This window comes from Carettochelys insculpta, chromosome 13 (genome assembly GCF_033958435.1).
Source record: "Carettochelys insculpta isolate YL-2023 chromosome 13, ASM3395843v1, whole genome shotgun sequence".
Classification (NCBI taxonomy): domain Eukaryota; kingdom Metazoa; phylum Chordata; order Testudines; family Carettochelyidae; genus Carettochelys; species Carettochelys insculpta.
This window is the reverse complement of record NC_134149.1, coordinates 18,439,261-18,462,109: the sequence shown is the minus strand read 5'-3', so window position 1 is coordinate 18,462,109 and position 22,849 is coordinate 18,439,261. Positions and strand designations below refer to the sequence as shown.

Here is a 22,849-nt window from a genome sequence, read left to right as displayed (position 1 = left end):
GTCTGTATCCAGCATGATAAGAACGACCATGGCAGCACAGGCAAGGGTCTGGGGATGGAGACCTAGACCACTCTCGGGGTGTGTACCCCCGATGTCTGGGAGAGTGAGACCTCCACAACGACACAGATAGAGGTGAAACTGGTTTGTGATAGTACTCCAGGGGATCCAATCCCAGAAAAGGTGAAGGTGGCCCAAGCCATGGTGACATTGGTTGGAGGAACGGAGAAGGAGGTTCTGGATAGGCCGGTGGAGACCCAGGCCTTCTGGGTGGCGTGTGTAGCACAGGGGGAGGGCTTGTTGCTAGTAGCAGCACAGCCCTGTCCGGAGAAGAGCTGCGGTGCCGGGCTTTTGATTTTGCCTTGCCCCTCCCCTGCGGGGCTGGCACCGCCCCCTCCCGCGCTGGGGATCTCGGCCCCGCTGTCGGCGCCACGCTCGGCATGCTCAGCTGCGGTGCCGCGCGGGTAACTTCCTCTGGTGCCTGCAGGCTCCATGCCTGGCGGCCCTGCACCGTTGGTGCCGCGGGGGCTGGTGCCGCTTTTGGTGGTGCCGCCGGTTCCGGCGCTTGCCTCGCTGATGCTCTAGGCGCCGCGCGTGCCGGCTGTTGTGTAACCAGAGGTTCAGCCTCTGCCACGTGCGCTGCCGCTTGCCTGAGTATGCGGCTGGGGGCTGTGTGCTCCGCCCGTCCCGCTCGCTGAAACCGCCAGCAAGGATCGAGCTGGGGAGAGTTTCCTCTGTTTCTGCACCGGGGGAGTCAGAGAAGCTGCCTTCCTCTTATGTAACCCAGAGGGCCCTTCTCGGTGAGGCTTCTCTGGCAAGTCTGGCTGGAGGGCCTTGTCAAACAAGAGCATTTTAAGACGCATTCCTCTGTCTTTCCTGGCCCTGGCTGGGAGCTTAGCACAGTGAGAACACTTTGGGTAACGTGATTCCCCCAGGCATCGGATGCATTCACTATGCCCATCAGAGGCCGGCATAGCTTCACGGCAGGACTCACACTTTTTAAAACCTTTAGAGGCCATCGCGGTGAGTCCTTTACTGTTAATAGGGTACTTAGCACTTAATCCGTGCCTGTTTACCTGAATCACGGTCACCGGCCTGCAGGGCAGCAGGCGGCCTACTGGCCTTCATGTCCACTCTTCTTCTCCGCTCCTCTCTCTCTTTTTATTATATATATATATATCTATATATATTTTTTTGATATTCTCTTTGTCCTCTTTTTTTTTTTTTTTTACCGGAAGAAAACAACAATTTACACGTAGAAACACTATCTAATCTGACTCTGGCCGTAGCCTGAGTGGACTCCATCTGCAGCCGATGGCGGTTGAGAAGGAACTGGCGGGGACCGGATTGCACACGTGGCTGGGGGTGCGCAGGGGAGCGGCGTGCGCCGGCACATGCACGATCCAGGAGAAACTGCTGGAAGATTTCCGATCTGCGGTGCCGGGCGAGCCCGACACCTATTGTGGAGCACCCACGGGGACCACTCGAAGAAGAACAAATACTTTAAGAAAGGCTCTTCTAACAGCACTTTTACATTTCTGCAGACCTTCCCACTGCATCAGTGCAACAAATAGGAATATGTGTCACGTGTTTTTTGTATCAAATTGCACTGGTACGTTTACAAAAACTAACCTCTAATGAACCCAATCAAATTACTCCTAGCCAGGCAACACTAGGGGGCCACTGTTGAAAAATACGTAGTAGAAAAGACTCCTTGAAAGGTGCCAGACTGGCAGCACTGAAATCTGAAGTCCTTTGGTTTATCATATATTAGGTAAGATACATACAGTGGTCATGCAAACTTGCCACAACCCTGCCTATTGTGCACTAATCCTGATTTCAAGAGAACAATTCCACAGACCAGAATGTAGAGAGTTCAGTCTTCAGAAAAATTTGGACAGGACCAAAGGCCATTGAAAGATTCCATTGACTTAAATGGGCATTGGATCAGGGCCTTGGTCATTAGCTTTTCTCCTGAGACTGCTAACAAGTATGCCGGTCTTAGCGGGTCTGTATCCAAGGCATAAACAGCCATAAAATAATAGACTCCAAATGTCAGCTCATTTAATCTAGACCATCCAAACAACAGTTGAAAGACAGTAACACTACGGATATGGGTAAAAAAGTTCTTGTACTTTCATTCTAATTATTAGCTGCTCAGTCAAGTCCAATTTTGCTCTTTCACCTGAGCTCACCTCCCATTATCTTCATGTGGAATTATAGATCCTCCAGCAGAGGTGGATGCTGAAGAGAAAGGTCAAATACAGTTTGGAAGACAACAATGCCAAAGGCTGCATCTGTCATGGAAGCGTACAAAATTGCCATAGTGGTGAGGAAAGGCATGCATGGACAACCAGGAAGCATCTCAAAATGTCTACCGTGTTCTTAATGAGGGTAGTAGAGGTGGACTGTGCCCTGCTGGAATGGGCAGTCTCCTCAGATGGGGAGAAAGAGATTTTGTTTCACTCTATAATCAATGCTGAGATCCATTTCAATAGTCTTTAGATGGAAATAAGGGTTCATCCTGTCTGCAAGGGAGACATAATTTAGGAGAAGCTCTGAAGGGCTTTGTTCTTTTGAAGTAGAATGTGAGGGCTCTTCCCATGTCCTGAATGTAAAGACTGCCTTCTTCCCCAGAAGCATCAAGTTTGGGGTCAAAGGCTGGCAACAGAATGTCTGGACTGGTATGCGTCTGAAGCAACCTTGGACAGAAAGCAAGGACGGGCGATAAAGTCACCTTAAGCTGGTAAGTTCCTGTGTAGGGTCAATCTGCCACTATTGCTCCCAACTCCCTTACTCTTCTGCCTGAAATTATCGCTAAAAGGAATGAGACTTTGAAGGACAGGTGGAGCACAGACCAGTTCCCCAAGGCTGGGTCTACACATGTCCCTTTCTTTCAAAAGGGGCATGTTAATGAGCAGATTCGAAAGATGCTAATGAGGCGCTTCAATGAATGATCACCAGATAGTAAGAAGGGCTTTCGAAAACTGGGGGGGGTCCTCTCAGAACGTCCCATCTCCACGGGCGGCGCGTGATTCAAAAAGCCGCATTTTCGAATCGCTGCACCTGCCATTATGCTAATGAGGTGCTGCATATTCATTGCAGCACCTCATTAGCATCTTTCAAACCTGCTCATTAACATGCCCCTTTTGAAAGGAAGGGGCACGTGTAGACACAGGGCGAGAGTTTAGAAGCTTAGCAAACAGGAGCAGCTAACAGGGAGTTTTGTGTGGGAGTTTACAGGGGGAGTTTGAAGGGGACTAGACATATTTGGCATTCTTTAAAAATTCTTTTAAGCTAAACTAAAACCTAAATTACCTGATTTAAATAAAAATCCTATAAGAATCTAATTATCTGTAGAAGGAAATGCAGACAGAAGCCCAGCAGCAGAATGGGGGTTATCCTGCTGATTGCACCTAATGTAGCATATATGATTACCTGCCCTATGTGTGCATTCGAGGCAAGGAACTCCTGGCCCTCAGAGTATGGGCTTTGGAGGCCACTGCAGCTGAACTGGAGGAGCTAAGGGAAGCAGAAATGTACGCGGATGAGATTTCTGGAACACGGTAGAACTGTCTCTCCTCCATTCAGACAACCTCTGTGCTGTTGAAGAGGGTGAAAGACACAGGGAAGGAGAAAATTCAACTGGAACAGAGAGAAACCAACCCGTAGTTGAGACCTCCTTCCAGATGATGTTGTGGTATCCTTTTCACACTGAGGATACCCCTCCAGCACATGGGAATTCCAGTCATTAGGAAAAGGCAGATGTTAGTAATGGGGGATTCAATCATTAGAAACCTAGACAGCTGCGTTTGTGAGGACCGAGAAAACTGTATGGTGACTTGCCTGCCTGGTATGAAGGTTGTGGCTCTCTCAAAACATCTAGATAGACATATTAGTGCTGGGGAGGAGCTGTTGGTTGTGGTACATGTAAGTACCAATAACATAGGGAAGGGTTGGAGAGAGGTTCTGGAGGCCAAATTTAGGCTCTTAGAAAGAGAGTGAAATCCAGGACAGCTATGGTAGTGTTCTCTGAAACGCTTCCAGTTCCATATTCAGGCCCAGGTAGGCAGGCAGAAAGAACTTCAGAATCTCAATGTGTGGACGAGATAATGATTTAGGGAGGAGGGGTTTAGATTCATAAGGAATTGGGGAAACTTTTGGGAAATGGGGAGCCTATGCAGGAAGGATGGACTTCATCTAAACAAAATGGAACCAGACTGCGCATATTTAACATTAGAGATTGCAGAGAAGCTTTTAAACTAAGAGTTAGGGGAAAACCAGCAAGTGCAGAGGAGCAGATGGTTTGGACAGCTGACATGTCTTAGAAGAGGGTCTATTAAGAGATACTCTCTATGCTCTAGTAAGGAGGACAGGACTGAAGATGATAAAATGTGGGTAAGATCAGATGAGAAACAATCAAATGAAAAAGAACCCAGCACATCAGGAAATGGCAGACAGGCAAATAGTGACAAATTTTTAAAGTGCTTATACCACAAATGCTAGCAGTCTAAATAATAAGATGGGTGACTTAGAATGCCTCATATTAAAGGAGGATATTTATATAACAGGCATCACAGAAACTTAGTGGAGTGCAGGATCTGATCCAAGAGGTAAATGTAATTGCACTGTTTGGAAACAATGACCATAATATAATACAATTTAACATCCCTATGGTGGGGAATACCCCTCAGCAACCCAACAACGTGGCATTTAACTTCAAAAAGGGAACTACAAAAAATGAGGAGATTAGTTAAAACAGAAATTAAAAAGGTACAGCTCCAAAAGTACAAACCCTGCAAGCTGCATGGAAACTTTTCGAAGACACCACAACAGAGGCCCAACTTAAAATGTATACCACAAATTAACAAACACAGTACAAGTAACAAAAAAGTGCCATGGTGGCTTAACAACCAGGTAAAAGTATCAGTGAGAAAGAGAGAGAGAGAGAAAAGGGCATTGTTAAAAAATTGGAAGTTAAATTCCAGTGAGGAAAACTGAAAGGAGCATAAACCCCCTCAGGTTAAGTGTAAAAACATAAGAAAAGCCAAAAAGGAGTTTGAAGAGCAGCTAACCAAACACTCAAAAAGTATTAGCAAAATGTTATAAAGTAGATAAGCGGCACAAAGCCTGCTAAACCACCATTGGGGTCACTGGACAATTGAGATGCTAAGGCTACACTCAAATATGGTAAGGCTACTGTGGAGAAACTAAATGAATTCTTTGCCTCAGTCTTCACGGCTGAGGATGTCAGGGAGATTTCTGAACCTGAGCCATTCTTTTTGGGTGACAAATCTGAGGCACTGTTCTAGATTGAGGTGCCATTAGATTTTAGAATAAATTGATAAAGTAACACAGGTTGATCCACTGTAGTCCAGCACTCTCTCGTCCGGCAACATCCGTAATCTGTCATGATTTTAGTTAGTCGGCTGATTGCTTATCATGTATGTGGCCAAGTTTCCTGTGGTCCCATAAAGCTTGTTTACAGTCACCAGTCCTGGCTGCTTGTGTTCTGTGCTGTTAGTTAGCTGTACTTTACATTTAAACTTCCTCTAAGAGCCCAGGAAGCTGTGGAAGTGTTAGTAATACTGCTAAACAATACTGACCTCCTGTGGTCTGCCACATTAGAGCTATCATAAGCGGTTGTCTGGCTAACTCAAATCATGCTGGATGACAGATGTTGCCAAACCAGAGAGGTTCGACCTGTAGTGATTTTGGTCCAGAACTGTAGGCTTTGTTACTCAAGTTTCACAAACCTTGGTGTTAATAGGTATGTTTTCCAAAATGTAAACATGTCCATTCAAAACATCCTCTTTTTGCCTGGATTAACCTGCAGTGTTTGCAACCCAGATATTATTGAACTGGAATGGCGCTGAGAACAGAAGGTGAAACTGATTTTGAAAAGGGAATCCAGTCTAATTGACTTTTGTAGTCCAGGCTAAACTAAGCACAAGAAGTTCTGTATACAAATGACACATAAAAACAGATATTTAAAAGTTTTTGGCCTATTTGTTTGTTTTTAGATAAGTTTTTAAATGATGTCCCCTTAAAAGTGCAAAACTTCATGAGATTTTAGATCAATGGATGAACTGAAAATGAAGAATAATGGAGTGGAGGTGCATTCCTAGGTGCCATGGAAATAAAAGTAACAATAAGTACTTGCCAACCCCTGCTCTGAGGCACTAGACAAGATTACACATTCACCACCATTAAAAGAAGAAGTTATTTTATTAGTCCTCAGGAAAAAAAATGCAGGTAACCATTTAATCTTTATACCCTGCCTTAAATATTCAGCCTGCATTTCAACCACATTTGATCAGGATGTGCTATCTATGCAGATGCCATACAAAATCTTACAGTCTATTCTGGCTCACCGGCTTATGAATGGCTCGATACTTTGCCCAGTCAGTGGCTCCATGCTCATTGGCATTGGCTTTGGAGTGGACAGCCAGTAGGAATAATCATTTCTTGACGCAAAATTACACACATTGTTGATATTACAGAACATGAAAGGCATGGTGCTGAAACGGCGGAGACAGCTCCCAGCAGTACCTACAGCATCAGATACACACGTATATGAATTATAATACAGGAAAGAATTTTCATTTTACTGAGCTTAAAGGAAATGTAGTTTCCCCCCAATGCACTTTTATTTTTTTAAACCACTGCCACTTATGAGTGCAGAGCATGGACTGCCAAGCTGAACTCTGCAGGCAAAATATTGCCTGTGAATTTCATTGTGTGACTGCTGGTCTCTAAGATGCAGGCTGAAGCCCACGGAGATGGCAGATTTCAGCAATCAAACTCCTACTCTTATCTGAATGGCCTTATCTGGACTGTGGGATTCTCAGGGATTACAAAGAATTAGAGAATTATGAGAAGAAGATGAAGTTTCCTTCCCTTTTAAAAACCATGCTGATAGTGTGTACGATGCTCTTACCTAAATCTTGGCCATGTGCTCTCTCATTTCCCTGCACATATAGAAGAGAAAATCCATCGTATATCCTTATTGTTCCTTGGGGGCACAGTGGTGTGTCTGTACTCTGGCTGTGTCGAGTTATAAGGAATCCATGAGCAACCGAAGCTGTTCCAGGAGGCCCTGGTGGACCTTGCAAGCCATCAGGACCTGGGAGTCCCTGCACACCTTGCAAGCCTGTTCATATAGGAGAAGTACAACACAGACATTTGCATGCATAACTGTTAATGACATGTCATCCAAGGAACACAGAACCCGTTGAACACAGTTATTAAACCCAATGTTCATCTGGCTCAGATGAACATTCTCCCCACTTTTTAAAGGGGTTTAAGAAAGGTAAATAAGTAGAGCCCCTGCAAATCTGCAGATATCTGCATCTGTGGATGTGGCTACAGATACCCATGACTCATTTTTGCAGATACGGATGCAAATTTTGTATCTAGAATCCTGAAAACTTGTGAGGATCCATTTTATAACTGGAGGTATCAACATCCACAGATCATTTTTGTATATGCAGATACAAAAGGGTTCTGTAAGAAAGTGCAGGCCTGCAGAAATGAAGTAGCTGCATAGAGAAGCAGCCACAGCTCTCAAACTCTCATTGGCCGTGTCTACACTAGCCCCAAACTTCGAAATTGCCATGCAAATGGCCATTTCGAAGTTTACTAATGAAGCGCTGAAATACACATTCAGCGCTTCATTAGCATGTGGGCGGCCGCAGCACTTCGAAATTGACACGCCTCGCCGCCGCGCAGAGCAATGGGGCTCCTTTTCGAAAGGACCCCACCTACTTCAAAGTCCCCTTATTCTCATCTGCTCATGGGAATAGGGGGACTTTGAAATTGATGCGCCTTGCCGCCACGCGGCTCGTCCCGACGGCGCTCCTTTTTGAAAGGACCCCGCCTACTTCGAAGTGCCGCATATTGTATTTCAGTGCTTCATTATGTAAGCTTCATATGTATTTCAGCGCTTCATTAGTAAACTTCGAAATGGCCATTTGCATGGCCATTTTGAAGTTCGGGGCTAGTGTAGACACGGCCATTGACTTCAATTGGCTCTACAAGAGCTCAACATGCCTGAAAATCAACCCAGATGATTCCAATGTTCTAAACTGCACATGTGAGAGCAAAACACAACTGCTGACTAATTAGCCAGTGCAGTGTTTCTTCGGAACTTAATGGCTTCAACAAGGATGAAGACTGGTCCAGTGTTTAGGATGCTAGCCTGCAACTTGGGAGACCTTTGTGCATATCCTGCTCCAACAGGGGGCTTTCACAGGCTTCCAGTGTGATCCTGACCAGGTCATTCAAGTGCTTTGCTAACTCTGTTCCCCAGCTGTAAAATAAGGAGACTAAAGTACAGTATAGTGTCCTGATTTAGGGTAGGGTTTCATTCTCAAGCACCCTAACAACCATACAGCAGAGCATAAAAAATGTGCCTGGGAACTTCAGGATATTGCAGCGTCCCCTCTATGTCATTGTTCTTATTTAACTATATTTTTAAGTTAGATCTCTTTTCTTCCTGTTTTTTTAAGGACATTCTCTTTTTGCATATTTTCAAGCTACACTGACAAAATATTGCAACAAGCTGGTAAAACAAACAAACAAACAAAACAAACAAAAACAAATTAAAAAACCCGAGCATTTTGTAGAATTCTTTTGTCCCTTTGTTCTTGTTGAATTTTTCACCTTTTTGACCAGCTCTGATATTTAACCTCTTTATGTATATTCTTTACTTTAATTTTGCTTTGTATCCTGTTGTTAGAAAACTTCGTACAAGTTACAATCTACATCTTCAGCCTGCCGCTGATGAAGATTCAGCCCTTACAGTTCTGACTCCAGCATTCAAGGCCTGCTACAGTAGGGCTGCAACATTCACGAGGGGTCAGTGTTCAGAACCCTTGCGAATGTTGATTTTCGTGAATATCGGGGGTGTGGGGGGGAGGGTGGCAGCTTGGAGCCCTGGGGAAGCTAAGTTAAGTTTGCAAATGTGGGGCCCTTACAGTACTTTGGAACATCGTCTTATTTGCATAATCTGATTCCCACCTACTTTCCATTGGACTTCTATTTCTTGAAGCAATGAGTAAAATTTTCAAGTGACATACACTTAAAAACCCCAAACTCACCAAAGGTTAATGGGACTTTGGGTCCTGGTGCTTTAGTAGATTTTAGATGGGATCTAGTTGAATTTTTCCTCTGCTGTTCACTGCCTTTGCTGCAAACAGACTTGATAGAATTCCCTCCCCAGGAGACCAGTTTTTCTAATTCCTTGTTTCAATGCAAAACCATAATACTCTATTTTCCTAGTTCCTACTCTTCGTTTGTTACTGTCCTAACTGTACACCCTGTGTCACAGGCTGCAAAGAAAGTGTTCTATTAAATTCAAAACAAAAGTGAAATAGAGCAACATCCAGGAACGAGATCCAGCAACAATACTGCTACTGGGAAGTTTCAAGACTAATGACTTTCACAAGCCTACAGCATATACCCGCAAAGACTCTGAGGCTACTTCTACAGTAGAAGCGTCTGTCTACAGAAGTTACTGTTGGAAGAGATGTCCAGACAAAGCTTCTGTTGACAGATCGCGTCAGCTCATAAAAGGTGATACATCTTTTGATCTGCTCTGTCGAAAAAAGGGGACCTGGAGTTTTCCATACAGCTTTTTAGTTGACAGTTTCTGTTGACAAAAGGCATTTTTCTGTGTAGACGCTCCAGGAGTTTTCTCTATCAAACCCATTTTGGCTACAAAACTCTGTAGTGTAGACATAGCCCATATTGGACTATCCACCAGCAGGATAGCTGGAGCATCTTATTCCTAAAAGTGTAACATTGTTGCACAATAATTGCAATAGAATACAAGTCCTACGCTTGGCTGCATTCCTAAGAAGAGGTTTTTTGTTGACATAACCCACTTACTCTTCGCCAGAACTAGGGTACTTATCATACCTGGTGCGCCTGGAAGTCCTCTCTCGCCTTTGCGCCCTCCCGGACCATCAAATCCAGGAGGACCATCTCGCCCAGGATCCCCTGGAAGGCCTATTGGACCTAGAAAAATAAATGGAGCACTCAAAGTTATACTCTTGCGAACATACCAAGGTATCAGTAAATAAACCCAGGAACCTCTTTAAAACAAGCTGTCTATTGCATCCTGTTAACTAGTCACTTCCTTTAAAATTAAGCAATAAAGCCTGCACTACACAGTGATCATACCTGGCAATCCTTGTGGGCCTATCATTCCAGGCTGCCCTTTCAATCCAGGCTGGCCTGGTAGACCTGGAGAACCTGGGTCACCTTTTACTACAATGATTTGTCCAGGAGAGCCGGGTAAGCCTGGTTGTCCTAGGATAAAGCAAGTCTGTATTAGAAACATGGACAATCCAAGATGGATATTGGTCAGGAGACCTGATCAATTGAGTAACCACTGCAGCTACAACTTGCTCTCTGTTGCACCCCAGCAAAAAGGAAGGACTGACTCTTGCAAGCGCTGTTCCACATAGTCAAGGAAACATGGAGTAAGGCAGCTTTATTACTGGCATTAAACTGTGCTGATATCCTTTTCTGCACGGGGCCTTCAAGTCAGCATGAAAAAACGATGCAGAGAAAACTCAGTGGAGAATGTGTTGAAACAGGATATCATCAACTACTCTCTCCTGAGCAGCTTCTTTCTCCTGAATGAAGAGGAATGGGTCTACCTCAGGTACATAAGTGGCCTTTCCCTTACTAGGAAAGTGGAAGGAAAATTTAAAAACAGTAAGCGGGGTAGCATTGCCCAACCTGAATAAGTTATCCCAAACAGAGACTTGGGTCCAAATCTACTACCCTGAAGTTAAGAAAGTGGCAGGGAAGCATCAGCTACGATTCATTACCTGGTGAGCCTGGTTGGCCTTGATCACCCTTAAAACCAATTGCTCCTGGAGGTCCAACAGGACCCTTCATACCTGAAACACCAAACAAACATAGTTGGAAAAGGAAAGTACATGCTTTTTTCAGGAAGCATGAGTGCTTAAACTGGGCTCCTCTCCTCCACCAGCTGGCCATTACTGAGTTATACAGGTGTTGTTTGAAATGACATTTAAATACCTGGAAATCCTGGAACACCAGGAGCCCCGGGGTCACCTTTCATTCCATTCAGGCCTGGACGACCAGGATCACCCTAAACAAAGTAGTTTCACAATTCTTTAATACTCTCACGGAGGACAGGAAAAAAAAAGCAGGTCAGGGAAAAACAAGAAATCCTACGATTCATGAACTTTCTTGCTGCACATGGAAACTCAGTGGAGCCAGGAAACAGAACCAGGAATGTATAAATCCCACTGCAAAAAAAGGGAGAGCATGCAATAGGGCTCATTTTCTACTCCATTTGCGGGTGGCCTGCTGTGGGATGTACACACTCACAATGACTAGGAGATCTGCCATCCTCCCATGATGGCAAAGAGCAATAGAGCAAGGATGGTGCATGAGCTACTGTTTCTCTCAGTTGAACACTATGGAGAAATTCTGCCCAGCCATGTGTGGTGGGGAGGGAAGGGGATTAGAGATGATCCAACAACCTTGTAACCTCCCCTGCCCACTAGAAGTCAGGATCTGTTCCATCCTGGCTCTATGTGCATCATGTAATGCCTCTTCCAACTAAAAGGCTCCATATTTGACTTTTTATAAAAATTAAGCAGTCTCAGCTAGAAACAAGTACCATGCATTCTCTTACCTGGCGTCCAGGTGGGCCTGGATCTCCTTTTAGACCAGGGAGGCCAGGCTGGCCTGGCTGACCTGGGTTTCCTTTTTCTCCTTTAAGTCCTCCACTTCCAGGGGGACCCCGTGGACCTTCTGGACCCGGCAGACCTTGGCATGACATAAGAGATGTTCATAGATCAGGATGAGTCAGTCTGCCTATGACTCCTGTGCATTCCATACAGGTCTGCCTACAAAGGCTCTAGTCATTACATTAAAACATGTATTTTAGCATGGCTTCCCCGAGCACCCAATGCAAAGTGCAAAACTAGGGCCAATCTAGGGGAGAATGCTATGTTCCCATTTCTTGAGTGTTTTCTTGATTGACCCACTTCTTTGTGAAAGCCAGTGTCACAGAGTGACACACACAAGGAAAAATGCTGCTTCCTATTGCAGGCAGAGTTGGATACTTCCATTAAGGGCAGCAAAACTGGTGGGCCCCTTCCCCATAGTGCTGTTTCTGACTGGGGAAGTTAAAAAAATGCCCCCACATTGTGCCTCTCTTGGAAGCTGTTCCACCTCTGAGAGGCAGAGGAGATAGTAGTAGGGGTACAAGCAGAGCCTTCCAAAGCTCAGGGGTGAATGTCCCTTTCAACTGATAAATATTCTGTCCAATAACTAGTCTGATTTCAATATATAAACTCCGGTGGATATTGGACATTTTTTCAATTATTTTCTTTAACATTTAGGAATAATTTTTCCTTAAATGTGAAGATAAGAATGGCCATACTGGGTCAGACCAAAGGTCCATCTAGTTCAGTATCCTGTCTGCTGACAGTAGCCAATGCCTGGTGCCCCAGAGGAGGTGAACCGAAGACAATGATCAAGCGATTTGTCTCCTGCCGTCCATCTCCCGCCTTCGACAAAAGGCTAGTCACCATACCTTACCCCTTGCTATAGCCATCTATGGACCTAACCTCCAAATATTTATTGAGCTCTTTTTTAAACTCTGTTAGTCTTGGCCTTCACAGCGTCCTCTGGTAAGGAGTTCCACAGGTTGACTGTGCGCTGTGTGAAGAAAAACTTTCTTTTATTAGTTTTGAACCTGCTACCCATCAATTTCATTTGGTGTCCTCTAGTTCTTATATTATGGGAACAAGTAAATAACTTTTCTGTATTCACTTTCTCCACACCATTCATGATTTTATATACCTCTATCATATCGCCCCTCAGTCTCCTCTTTTCTAGACTGAAAAGTCCCAGTCTCTCTAGATTCTCCTCATATGGGACCAGTTCCAAACCCTTAATCATTTTAGCTGCCCTTTTCTGAACCTTTTCTAATGCCAATATATCTTTTCTGAGGTGAGGAGACCACATCTGCACGCAGTACTCAAGGTGTGGGCATACCATAGTTTTATATAGGGGAAGTAAGATATTCTTTGTCTTATTTTCTATCCCTTTTTTAATTATTCCTAACATCCTATTTGCTTTACTGACTGACGCTGCACACTGCGTGGATGTTTTCAGAGAACTATCCACTATAATTCCAAGATCCCTTTCCTGATCTGTTGTAGATAAATTTGCCCCCATCATATTATATGTATAATTAGGGTTATTTTTCCCAATGTGTATTACCTTACACTTACCCACATTAAATTTCATTTGCCATTTTGCTGCCCAATCACTTAGTTTGCTGAGATCTTTTTTAAGTGCATTCAACAAATTTCATATCTAGGACAAGGCCCTGAGGATTACACTACCCTTTCCTTTATGTACAGGGTGAACTACTCTGTTGATATTTTCATGTAAATTCATAAAAATAACTCAGCGTATTGAAAACAAAACACCCGATCAGATCATTTCAACTTTGTTCCACAGTGATAAGTACATGATCATTGTTACTCATATATGACAAGCACCAACTGTATGGCAAGTAAAATGGAAAATGCTACAACACTTTAAGTCACCAATCTATTTATCTCTTTACATGTAGAAATGAGGGGCTAACAAATAGAATTTTCTCTTTGCTAGAGAATTTCATGAATTTCTCCTCATTAATTCTACTCATGTAATAACATTTTATGAGTGTATGGGCTTTTCAATTCTTCTGAAACCTGTAACAATTTAAAGTCTTCTCCAAAGAGGACATGTATAGACAATGCATTTGATGAGTGAGATTTCTGCATGGAGTTCTGAAGATAAAACCCTGACCGTTAAATAAAAATCAGTAGCAATTTAGTATCTGATATCAAACAAGTCAAGCAGTTGTCAGCCATGGATACATGCCACCACACAAGCTTGTTCTGAAGAGAAACTGGGTCTGGTACCACACATGAGAACTTACTACAGGTTACTTTTTCAGGAATGCTAACTGTCAATAGGTACCATCTTCAGAGTACCCACAGCACTTAAAAACAATCTTCAAATTACACAGAAACATTAATTTTTCTTATGACAAATGCAACGCAGTAAAATAAGTTGACCAAGTTAAGAGTCTAACCTGGAGGACCTGGAAGGATCAGAGTTCACCAAAGCCCAATGATCGATGTTAGAAGGATCAGACATCACACAGTACAAAACAAGATTACCAGTTAGAAATAATATGGATGATGGCATATACACGAAATAATAACCCATTTCACCAGTATATTTTGTATTTACAATATAATCAACATGCATGCAAAAAACCATACATGAGTAGGCAAAGAGATACATTTTCACATACAACTTATTCTGGTGATTAGGTGGCTACAGTCAACATGATACTCTTCATTAAATCAGAAACTTAAGTTTTACTGAAGAGCATGTTTTTGCTTTAACGTTACAAGTGAGGTTTGCTGCCAGTTAGTCTTTATACAAACTAACCATTTCACTGACAACCCTGAGCCTCTGTGGCCTGGAGTCAGGTGGATATACAATTTAATTAACAGACTTAGAGGCTTTCACCTTCTTTTCAAGTGAAATTCATCTGCATGAAGAGGCTTAGCACAAGATGTAACCACCACTGAGGTCCCCCTGCACAGACGGGAATGTAACCCTTTGCAAATGGAAGCTGAAGAACAGAACACTATTGAGCAATAAAGAAAAATAAAATAAAAGGGACAAAAAAGTTTTTTAAATGGACACTGGTCAGTTACTAGAAATGTAATCTGGAGAAAGATACATGGTACAGTATCTTATGTGCATCTCTACTTAGAACAATATATTCTCTTGTTGGCATTATTCTTGGCAATAAATGCCACAAAATGCTAACTGGTCTGTTTAAATTTCTTACGGAGATTTTTTTTCGGCTGCAACTCACTTGGAAAACCAATTTAGGGTTCTTTGGTTTAGTGCAGACAAGTTTTTAATAACCTTCTTCCTGACAGTCTCCAGAATTAAGGCACTCTGGATCCAGCATGCACCACTCACCCATTTTCATGTCAGTGAAATGATTTAAATATATATTTCATGCAACATTCAGCTAAAAACCATTGTAAGCACATCAGGTTTATCTTAATGCTCTATTTTTATGCGTCTGACAATTCAGTTTTATTAATACTAGTTATATAATGGTTAAAAAAGTAAAGAGACATCTTGTTGCTTATATTCATTTCTTATATAACTCATTCTTATGTAAAGTTTTGCTATGATTTCCAAATATGAAGACTGATGAGCGTAGAGTCTTTGGTGAATTCGGTGAGATAGAGAGTATTAGACAAAGCATGGACGGGGCTTAACTTATGTGGTCTTCCATCTTGAGCATGCAGAGGGGTTGTAGTTCAAGATGCTTGGCCTCTCCTGAGGCATGACTCCTATTCGAGCTGCACTGTGCAATGATTTTGTGAGGCAGACAAACCCACAATTAAATAAAAAGAGGAGACCACATTCATTTTTACATTATGAGCTAGAGCAGGATGTGGACATCGGGTGGCACGTTAAGGCTTCATCTATACTGGCATTCCTCTTTCGAAAGAGGCATACATACGAGGGAAATTAAAAATGCAAATAAGGTGCAGATTTACATATCTGGTGCCTCCTTTACATATTCTTCTTCTAAAAGAAGAAAAGCCGTGTAGATGCAACTCTTTTGAAAGTAAACCCCATCTTCAAAAGAACCCTTCATCCCATAAAAAAAAGGGAAGAAGCATTCTTCTGAAGATGGGGTTGAAGATGGGGTTTACTTTCAAAAGAATCGCGTCTACACTGCTTTCCTTCTTTTAAAAGAATATGCAAATGAGGCACCAGACACGTAAATCTACACCTCATTTGCATTTTCGATTTCACTCATTTGCAAGCCTCTCTCGAAAGAGGAATGCAAGTGCAGATGCAGCCAAAGTGTCTAGCAGCACTGAGTGTATACAGTTAAAACTAAATTTGATTAATTGCTATTGAACTTGGATCACTGCAGTTTGTTTCCCAAAAATCATCATAGCAAAACTTTCAAGACTTTATTTACTAAACTTGCCATTACATAGGTATGCCAAGTCATTTTCATTCTAAGGACAGACAATGGGACTTCACAACATCTGAAGAGTGGTATATGCACAGCATCTTATGACCTAAGTAAATCTGAAAAAAAAATGTCTAAGCACTTATGGAACATATTTTGCAGCTTCACAGAGGTGATAACTTTAGGCTCCAATTTAGTTATAAAAGTATATGGCAATGGAACCCTCCTCTTTCTGTTCCTCTAACTTTATGGAGCTGAAACGAAGTTATGACAATAAGGGCATGTCTCCATAGGAAAACTATACTGGCATAAGCTAAGATGCGACTCTGAAGTGCTTTGCATATTTGTATTGTGAATGTGTATACTCATGAGGCTAATTTGCATATTTAGCACAGAAATCAAGCAGCATGGGCATGGTTCTGCCAGTGAAAATCCCCTTTGTCAGCAGCTCCTTATGCTTGGAAAAAATCAGGCATAAGGGACTGCTGACAAAGGGGGTTTTTGCTGGCAGAACAACATCCACACTGCTTGATTTCTGCTGTTGATATGTAAATTATCCTCATGAATGTGCACATAAGCCACACTCTTCCATTTTGGAGACTGCTTATGTGCATCAAACTGTCAGCACTAGGGCTCAGTGTAGACACAGGCTATAACTGGCAAAGCTTCCCTGTGTAGACAAGCTGTTGATACCAACTAGAATGTTGTAACGGCACAAATGGGTAATTTTTCAACTTTTCACACAGCCTGCGCTTGGAGAACCCTTCTTCCAATCCCCTCTACATGTGTTGGCATATTCATCTACTTTCCTTCCTCCTGTTTGCTAAACAAAAAGCCTATAGGAATTCTCAGATCCCAGCTGGTTCAGTGAACAACAAATACTTTACAGAAAACAAGTATCTCAGCAGAGGCATTACATAAGGAGCCTTTTGCCTTTTATTTCATCTAATGCTTTTCTTCTCTAAAGATTCATAACAACAAGCAAGATAGCCACATAAAGTTTATAGGTTTACAGAACCTAAAACCTAAGGAATTCTTGGCTCTCAAAATTTACATTAAAGATTATACAAAAAAGTATGTTAGTCAGCTTTTCCAAAGCAACAACACAGCTGATTATGAAGGGTAGACCAGACTGTTTTGCTTGTATCGTGCCCTCTCTCTGGCTGTCAGCAACTGCAGGTATTACAGAAATGCTGTTATCTGACTGACTTGCAGGCTATAGATGTATAGGCGAGGGAGGAGAACACTGTGCAGCATACCACTTTTTAAAAGGTGAGCCAGGAAAAATCTTAACATTTCCCCTTTCAACTGGGCTGAGAATGAATATTACAAAATAAGTTTCCCAGTCAGGGGCCCAATTCTGCAGACTCTGAAAGTCACTAATAAGGCACCACATGGTCTGAACTCCTCTTGGTCAGGGAATGAAGGATGCTGTGTGCTTCCCAGAGTCAGCCACCAAATGATGAGTGAAGTGGAGGCTGAAAGCCTGCATGTGACTTCCCCGTATTACTATACATGAAAGGTGCATATGAAGAATGACTTGGTATACCTGACCATACTTTACTACATTTATACACCAAAAAGGCTTTTTTAAAGTATACATATTCAACTTCATGCAAGTTTGGAGTTAAGGGGCTAACCTGAGGGACCTGGGAGTAGGGAATCAAAGTTCACCAAGGCCATCATTATAACAGGGGGAAAAACAGCAAAACTGTTAGACATATCAATGTATTAAACTAAACCTTTCCATTTAGATTTAACTCAATATCCTTTTACATACGGTATACAAACACCAAACTATTACTGTTCATGTCAATCGTAAAATAGGGAGTTACAAACAGTGTTTCTTTTTCATAGTAATCTGCTTTAGTGTAGTAGCTCTTAATAGATCCTTACTATTATCTGGCCAAACTCATCCCTGATGTAACTCAACTGAAGTCAATGCAGTTAGACACCAGGTCTGAATTTGGCCCATCATTGTAACTAGTCTAAATATATACCCAGAAGCCAAGAAAAAAATGGATGCATCCAATTTATGTCTTTACTATTTCCTTAGGGCCGAGATAATCTGTCAACAGCACAGCTGCACAAGGTTGAAATGTTATAAAAGCAGCATTTCAACAAGGGGCTATACCTTTTTGTTTTACAAAGTGCTGACTAAAATAGAACTGCAGTAATAGTTTGATTTATCCACATTAGTCCATGCACAAATGAGCAAGACAAACATTTCACTTTATATTACATGCAACAAAATAAATATGAGGAGAGAAAACATGCCTGAACAGAGCTTCCCTGGTGTTTTCCATTTGATAACCTAAAATCCGCACAACACAATGGCTGTGTCTCCTACCTCACTGACTGATTTAGGTTAGTATTTTCTGTAACACGTAAAGAGAATCAGAGACTAGCATTTATATATGAAAGTTACAAGTGAAATATGGGATCAGAAGTATTTCAGAATTTACTTTGCAGTACACATTTTAGATTTTGTGGGAAAACATAGCATGAGAAAATATTTTGAGTAAAGGCTCTCTGATCATTATAGAACAGTAATCCACTGCCCTATGGAATATTTCATCATTATACTTTGTACTTGGATACCACTTTGCATCTTACGATCTCAAAGACTGTCACAGAGCTTATTTCGAGTTGCATCTGCTTGCACCAGGGGTTAATTTGGCTCCAAGCTCACAATCCTGAAGACACTAGAAAATTTATTTTGAACTCTCCACGCAACGTTGCCTCATCCCCTAAATTGTCAATATATGGACAGCGGCCCACAGACTCAGTGTTTACCTTTCCCACCCAGAGCTTTAAATCAAATGAAAAATCCCAAATTCAGACCACTCTCAAAAGTTTCAGGATTTTTTTTTTTTTAAATAAGATTTTTCTATTTGTAAGCAAGCATACAATTTCATTTCAATGAGCTGCTTCTCTTTAAAATGAACGTTAACTGCATTGGGTGGCAATTTATAACATTAGCAGCTAATTCATTTCAAGTCCAAGTAACAACTGTGAGACAAGGCTTTGAGAGATGAAAGACAGAATATTTACTGACACCTTGAGCCCTTAATCAATCAAACGTGACATCTTAATACAGAGCAAATTTCCAAGAAACAATCTATAAACAAACACATTAATCTGACTCCTCAATACACCAGGGATGTGCTCAGTGATGTTAACTCAGGATGGGAGTCACCATTCTCAGAATTAGTAGACGTAGGAACAAGATGCAAACATGGAATGGAAACATGAAGACTGTATGATGGTGCAGTGAGTCCACTGAAATTGTGAGAGATGATGGAACAATGATGTGTGCATACACAATGCGGAGATGAAGAAACCACTGTCCAATTTGATCATGCTGTGATGCTAATATTAATTTGATTTTCATGGGGTCCTAGAATGAAGGAGTTTATTACTTTTATTTTTTGTGCACAAGGAAATTCATCAATCAAGTGACAATATCACAAAGGCATATTTGGCAGAGGCTGCAAAAGTTGATTTGGTGCGCTCTAGATGATTGCTGTGATAACATGCTGAGAGAATCTCATGTTTACCAGTGCACTGTATTTTGCTGCCAGGTATGAGCAGTGTCTTTCAAAAAAGTTTTTAAAATTTATTTTTAGTATCTTAATATTGTTGCATTTGGCAAGATGGCCAATAGGTTATCCAGAAATATATAAAGGTTATAGCATGGAAATATTACTATCAGCCAAAAACTGTATCAAAATAATCTTAAATTCAGATGTTTTAAAGGCTGATAACCTGCCAGCAAAATAAAGAATTATTGACAGAGATGGACTGCTATGAACCACATTCCTACCTGGTCTTCCTGGTACACCTTGCAGGCCAGGGCTGCCTTTAGGACCTTCCATAGGTGGCCCAGGCAGGCCTGGTGGACCTGGTGGGCCTTGCAGACCGGGGAATCCCTGGAAACCTGGTTCACCCTTGAAACCTGTAAGTCCAGGAGGGCCTGGAGGGCCAGGTAATCCCATTTCACCCTTTTGCCCTGTTAAACCAAACAGACATGTTTATGGATACTGTAGATTTACTTAGATATCTGTAAAATATTCAAAGTTCAGTTGAAGTACTACGAGTTAATTTCATTCATGCTTATAAAGATGTAAATCTGAACACATCTCACTGGCAGCAATATAGTCACACCTGTGTAAGCTGGTGTGAGAGGATAGTAAGGCTCAGAGATTCTAAAGAGATGAGTGTTCTTGTAGGACAAGAAGTTGTGTAACTTGGGGCATGCAAGAGAACCTGCCTACATCTCACCATGACGTTGTGCAAATCTATTGATGCTCACATTCATAAGGGTCTCACAACCTCACTTCTAAGCAAAGATTCAACGAAGAGGACATTGCTGTGGTGATATCCCCAAATATTAAGATTTTACTAGTTTCATATAAGAAATTCCAAGTGCTAAGACATACCAGAAAACATTTTTAAAAGCACCCAACTGATTTAGGGGCCTTAGTCACCTCAAAAGTCAAAGGAAATTAGCCTCCTAAGTGTCTAGGTTAGTTTTAAAAATTATCACGATTTTTGAAAGTTACTTAGGTGCTTCTTCAAATTTTACCCGCTGTCATGCGTTACAACTATGTCATATTTGTTAGGAGTAAATCAACAGAGGACAGTGCAGTTGATTTAACTGTCGTGTCTTTTTTACTTAGCTGCTAACTGACTAAGTTCAACAGTGAGCCATGGATCTGTTACGGATGCAAATGAGAGAAATCCTACCGTAGCATGGGACATAAAATGTTGCTGCCACATTGTTTATTTGGTACAGCACAACAGAATCAGCGAATGTTTACCACCCTTCCCCCAGTGAGTATATATACAGATTTTACAAACAGTCATATTAAAAAAAAAAAAAGAATGGTGACACTTTGCCTGATAATCCTGGGAGTCCAGGAGGTCCTGGCCGCCCAAAACCTGGCTGACCTGAAAAGAAACAGATCAATCTTTTTAAAAATGTGGAGTGCTCACATGTCCAGAAGCAGGAATACTGAGACGAGGTTAAGAAGTTAGAGTCTCTTACTGGTAATTTGGTTTCATTAATGAGGAGGCGGCAGGGGGAATCATCTAACAGGGGCTCGCACAGTTCACACATCTTCTCCCAGTGATATGCTGCATGTACAGCATGTTTCTTTCCACCTACAAGATGGTCCTACATACTGTGAATTTTGGTAAATTTGCACGTAGTTCTTCAACAGTAGCTAATTTTAGGGGAGTACCTTTTGGAGCCAAGAAGGTTCTACAGCAGGAACGGGCATTTTTAAGGTAGCAGAGGGGAACACAATCCACTAAAATGCTTTTGCAGGACATTTTTTAAAAATAAAAATAAAGTGCTCCAGGATGTAGTGGAAGAGGAAACTTTCATGTCTGAGGAACGAGAGGCCCCTGCTGTCCCAGGGCAGCTTGCTAGTTGCTGCTCGGAGAATGGGTGTTACAGCAATGAGCCCCACAATGACGCTACCATCCTGAACCACATATACCTGCCCAATCACATTTAGCTCCATGATCTCATGGGAGGAGGATGAATGTGTGCCTGCTGATATGTCCCTGACCAATGGGGACAAGCTAACCCCATTTGACCACCCCAGCAGCTGTGATGAATCCATCTTGAAGTGAGTCCACTCTGACCAGAGGGGAAAGGATTGTGCTCAACTACAATAGCATTAGAGGACCAAATGTCTAAAGGTAAAGCTAGCTCCTGCCCTGCATCAAACTGGAGCCTTGATGCCCTTCTCTGTGTGCACTCCCAAAAGCTGAGAATTAGAGAGGTGATTCCTGAGGGAGCATGGGTGGTTTTGAAAGAGGACAGAGCAGAGATCAGAACACACAGTTAGAAACGGACAATAAAAATTAAGGAACCTAACCTGGTTCGCCCTTCTGTCCAGCTGGCCCAGGAATACCATCCTGACCTGGCTGCCCTTTCTCCCCTGGAGGACCTGGGGAGCCTGGACGGCCAACATCACCTACAAAAAATAAAGCCACATATTAGGGAAACAGTACACCCATCACAGAACTAGAACTGAAGGAATAACCAAGCAATGTCAAGTACATGGGCATGAGAAAATTTAAAATTTACACAGAATTTTTTCCCTTCTCTGCTTTTTGCACTCTCAGAAAAAGGTCAGAGGACTGTGATCTTTAAGCAGGTTAATGGTGATTAAAATCCAACTGTCCACTCACAGGTGAAATTAGGTTCTGGCTCAGGCAGACACAGGCTAAGCCATAACCAAGCTTAATATAAAGAACACCCACAGATGCTTGCTAGTTTCAAAAGGTGATGAGATAACTTTGTCATTAGTACACGTAGCCAGGGTTGCTAACAGAAGGTTAAAGTACAATGGGTTCAGGGCATTGTATATACACGTCTATGTGTAACAGAGAAGGAGGACAGCTATACCTCACACAATACAATTGTCAAGATATGAAAAAGAAGCTATTTCATTTTTTAAAAAGTTTAACAACTTGCCATTAGTGGTCTGGTCATATGCCTTTTGTAATGAACTGGAATTCTGCCATCCAAGATGGGGCTCCACATCAGAAATTATTATGAAGAAACTCTCATAATTTCAGCCTGTTTTTCTCTGAATGGATTTTTCAAACAACATTTCATAGCCTTCACTTTCAACTAAAGCTCTGACTCTTATTTCAAATAATTCTTTCCTGTTTAATCCTGCATGTCACTGTTCAGGAGTCAGATACCTATTATATGTCAGAGAACTTTCTGATGAAAAGCACAAGCAGGCTTAAATA

At 42.1% G+C, this 22,849-nt stretch overlaps 1 protein-coding gene across 1 annotated transcript in view; it reads right to left on the bottom strand.

The window, feature by feature from the left end:
• The window catches only part of COL4A5 (collagen type IV alpha 5 chain), a 139,417-nt gene that overhangs the window by 9,124 nt on the left and 107,444 nt on the right, over nt 1-22,849 (bottom strand). The window contains exons 39-48 of the mRNA XM_075008082.1: nt 21,964-22,062; nt 20,975-21,025; nt 19,899-20,084; nt 11,678-11,811; nt 11,053-11,125; nt 10,839-10,910; nt 10,183-10,311; nt 9,919-10,017; nt 6,938-7,150; nt 6,372-6,549 (exon numbers count right to left, since the gene is read on the bottom strand). Of these exons, the coding sequence (XP_074864183.1) occupies nt 6,372-6,549; nt 6,938-7,150; nt 9,919-10,017; nt 10,183-10,311; nt 10,839-10,910; nt 11,053-11,125; nt 11,678-11,811; nt 19,899-20,084; nt 20,975-21,025; nt 21,964-22,062 (1,234 nt within the window). The remainder of the gene's footprint in view (nt 1-6,371; nt 6,550-6,937; nt 7,151-9,918; nt 10,018-10,182; nt 10,312-10,838; nt 10,911-11,052; nt 11,126-11,677; nt 11,812-19,898; nt 20,085-20,974; nt 21,026-21,963; nt 22,063-22,849) is intronic.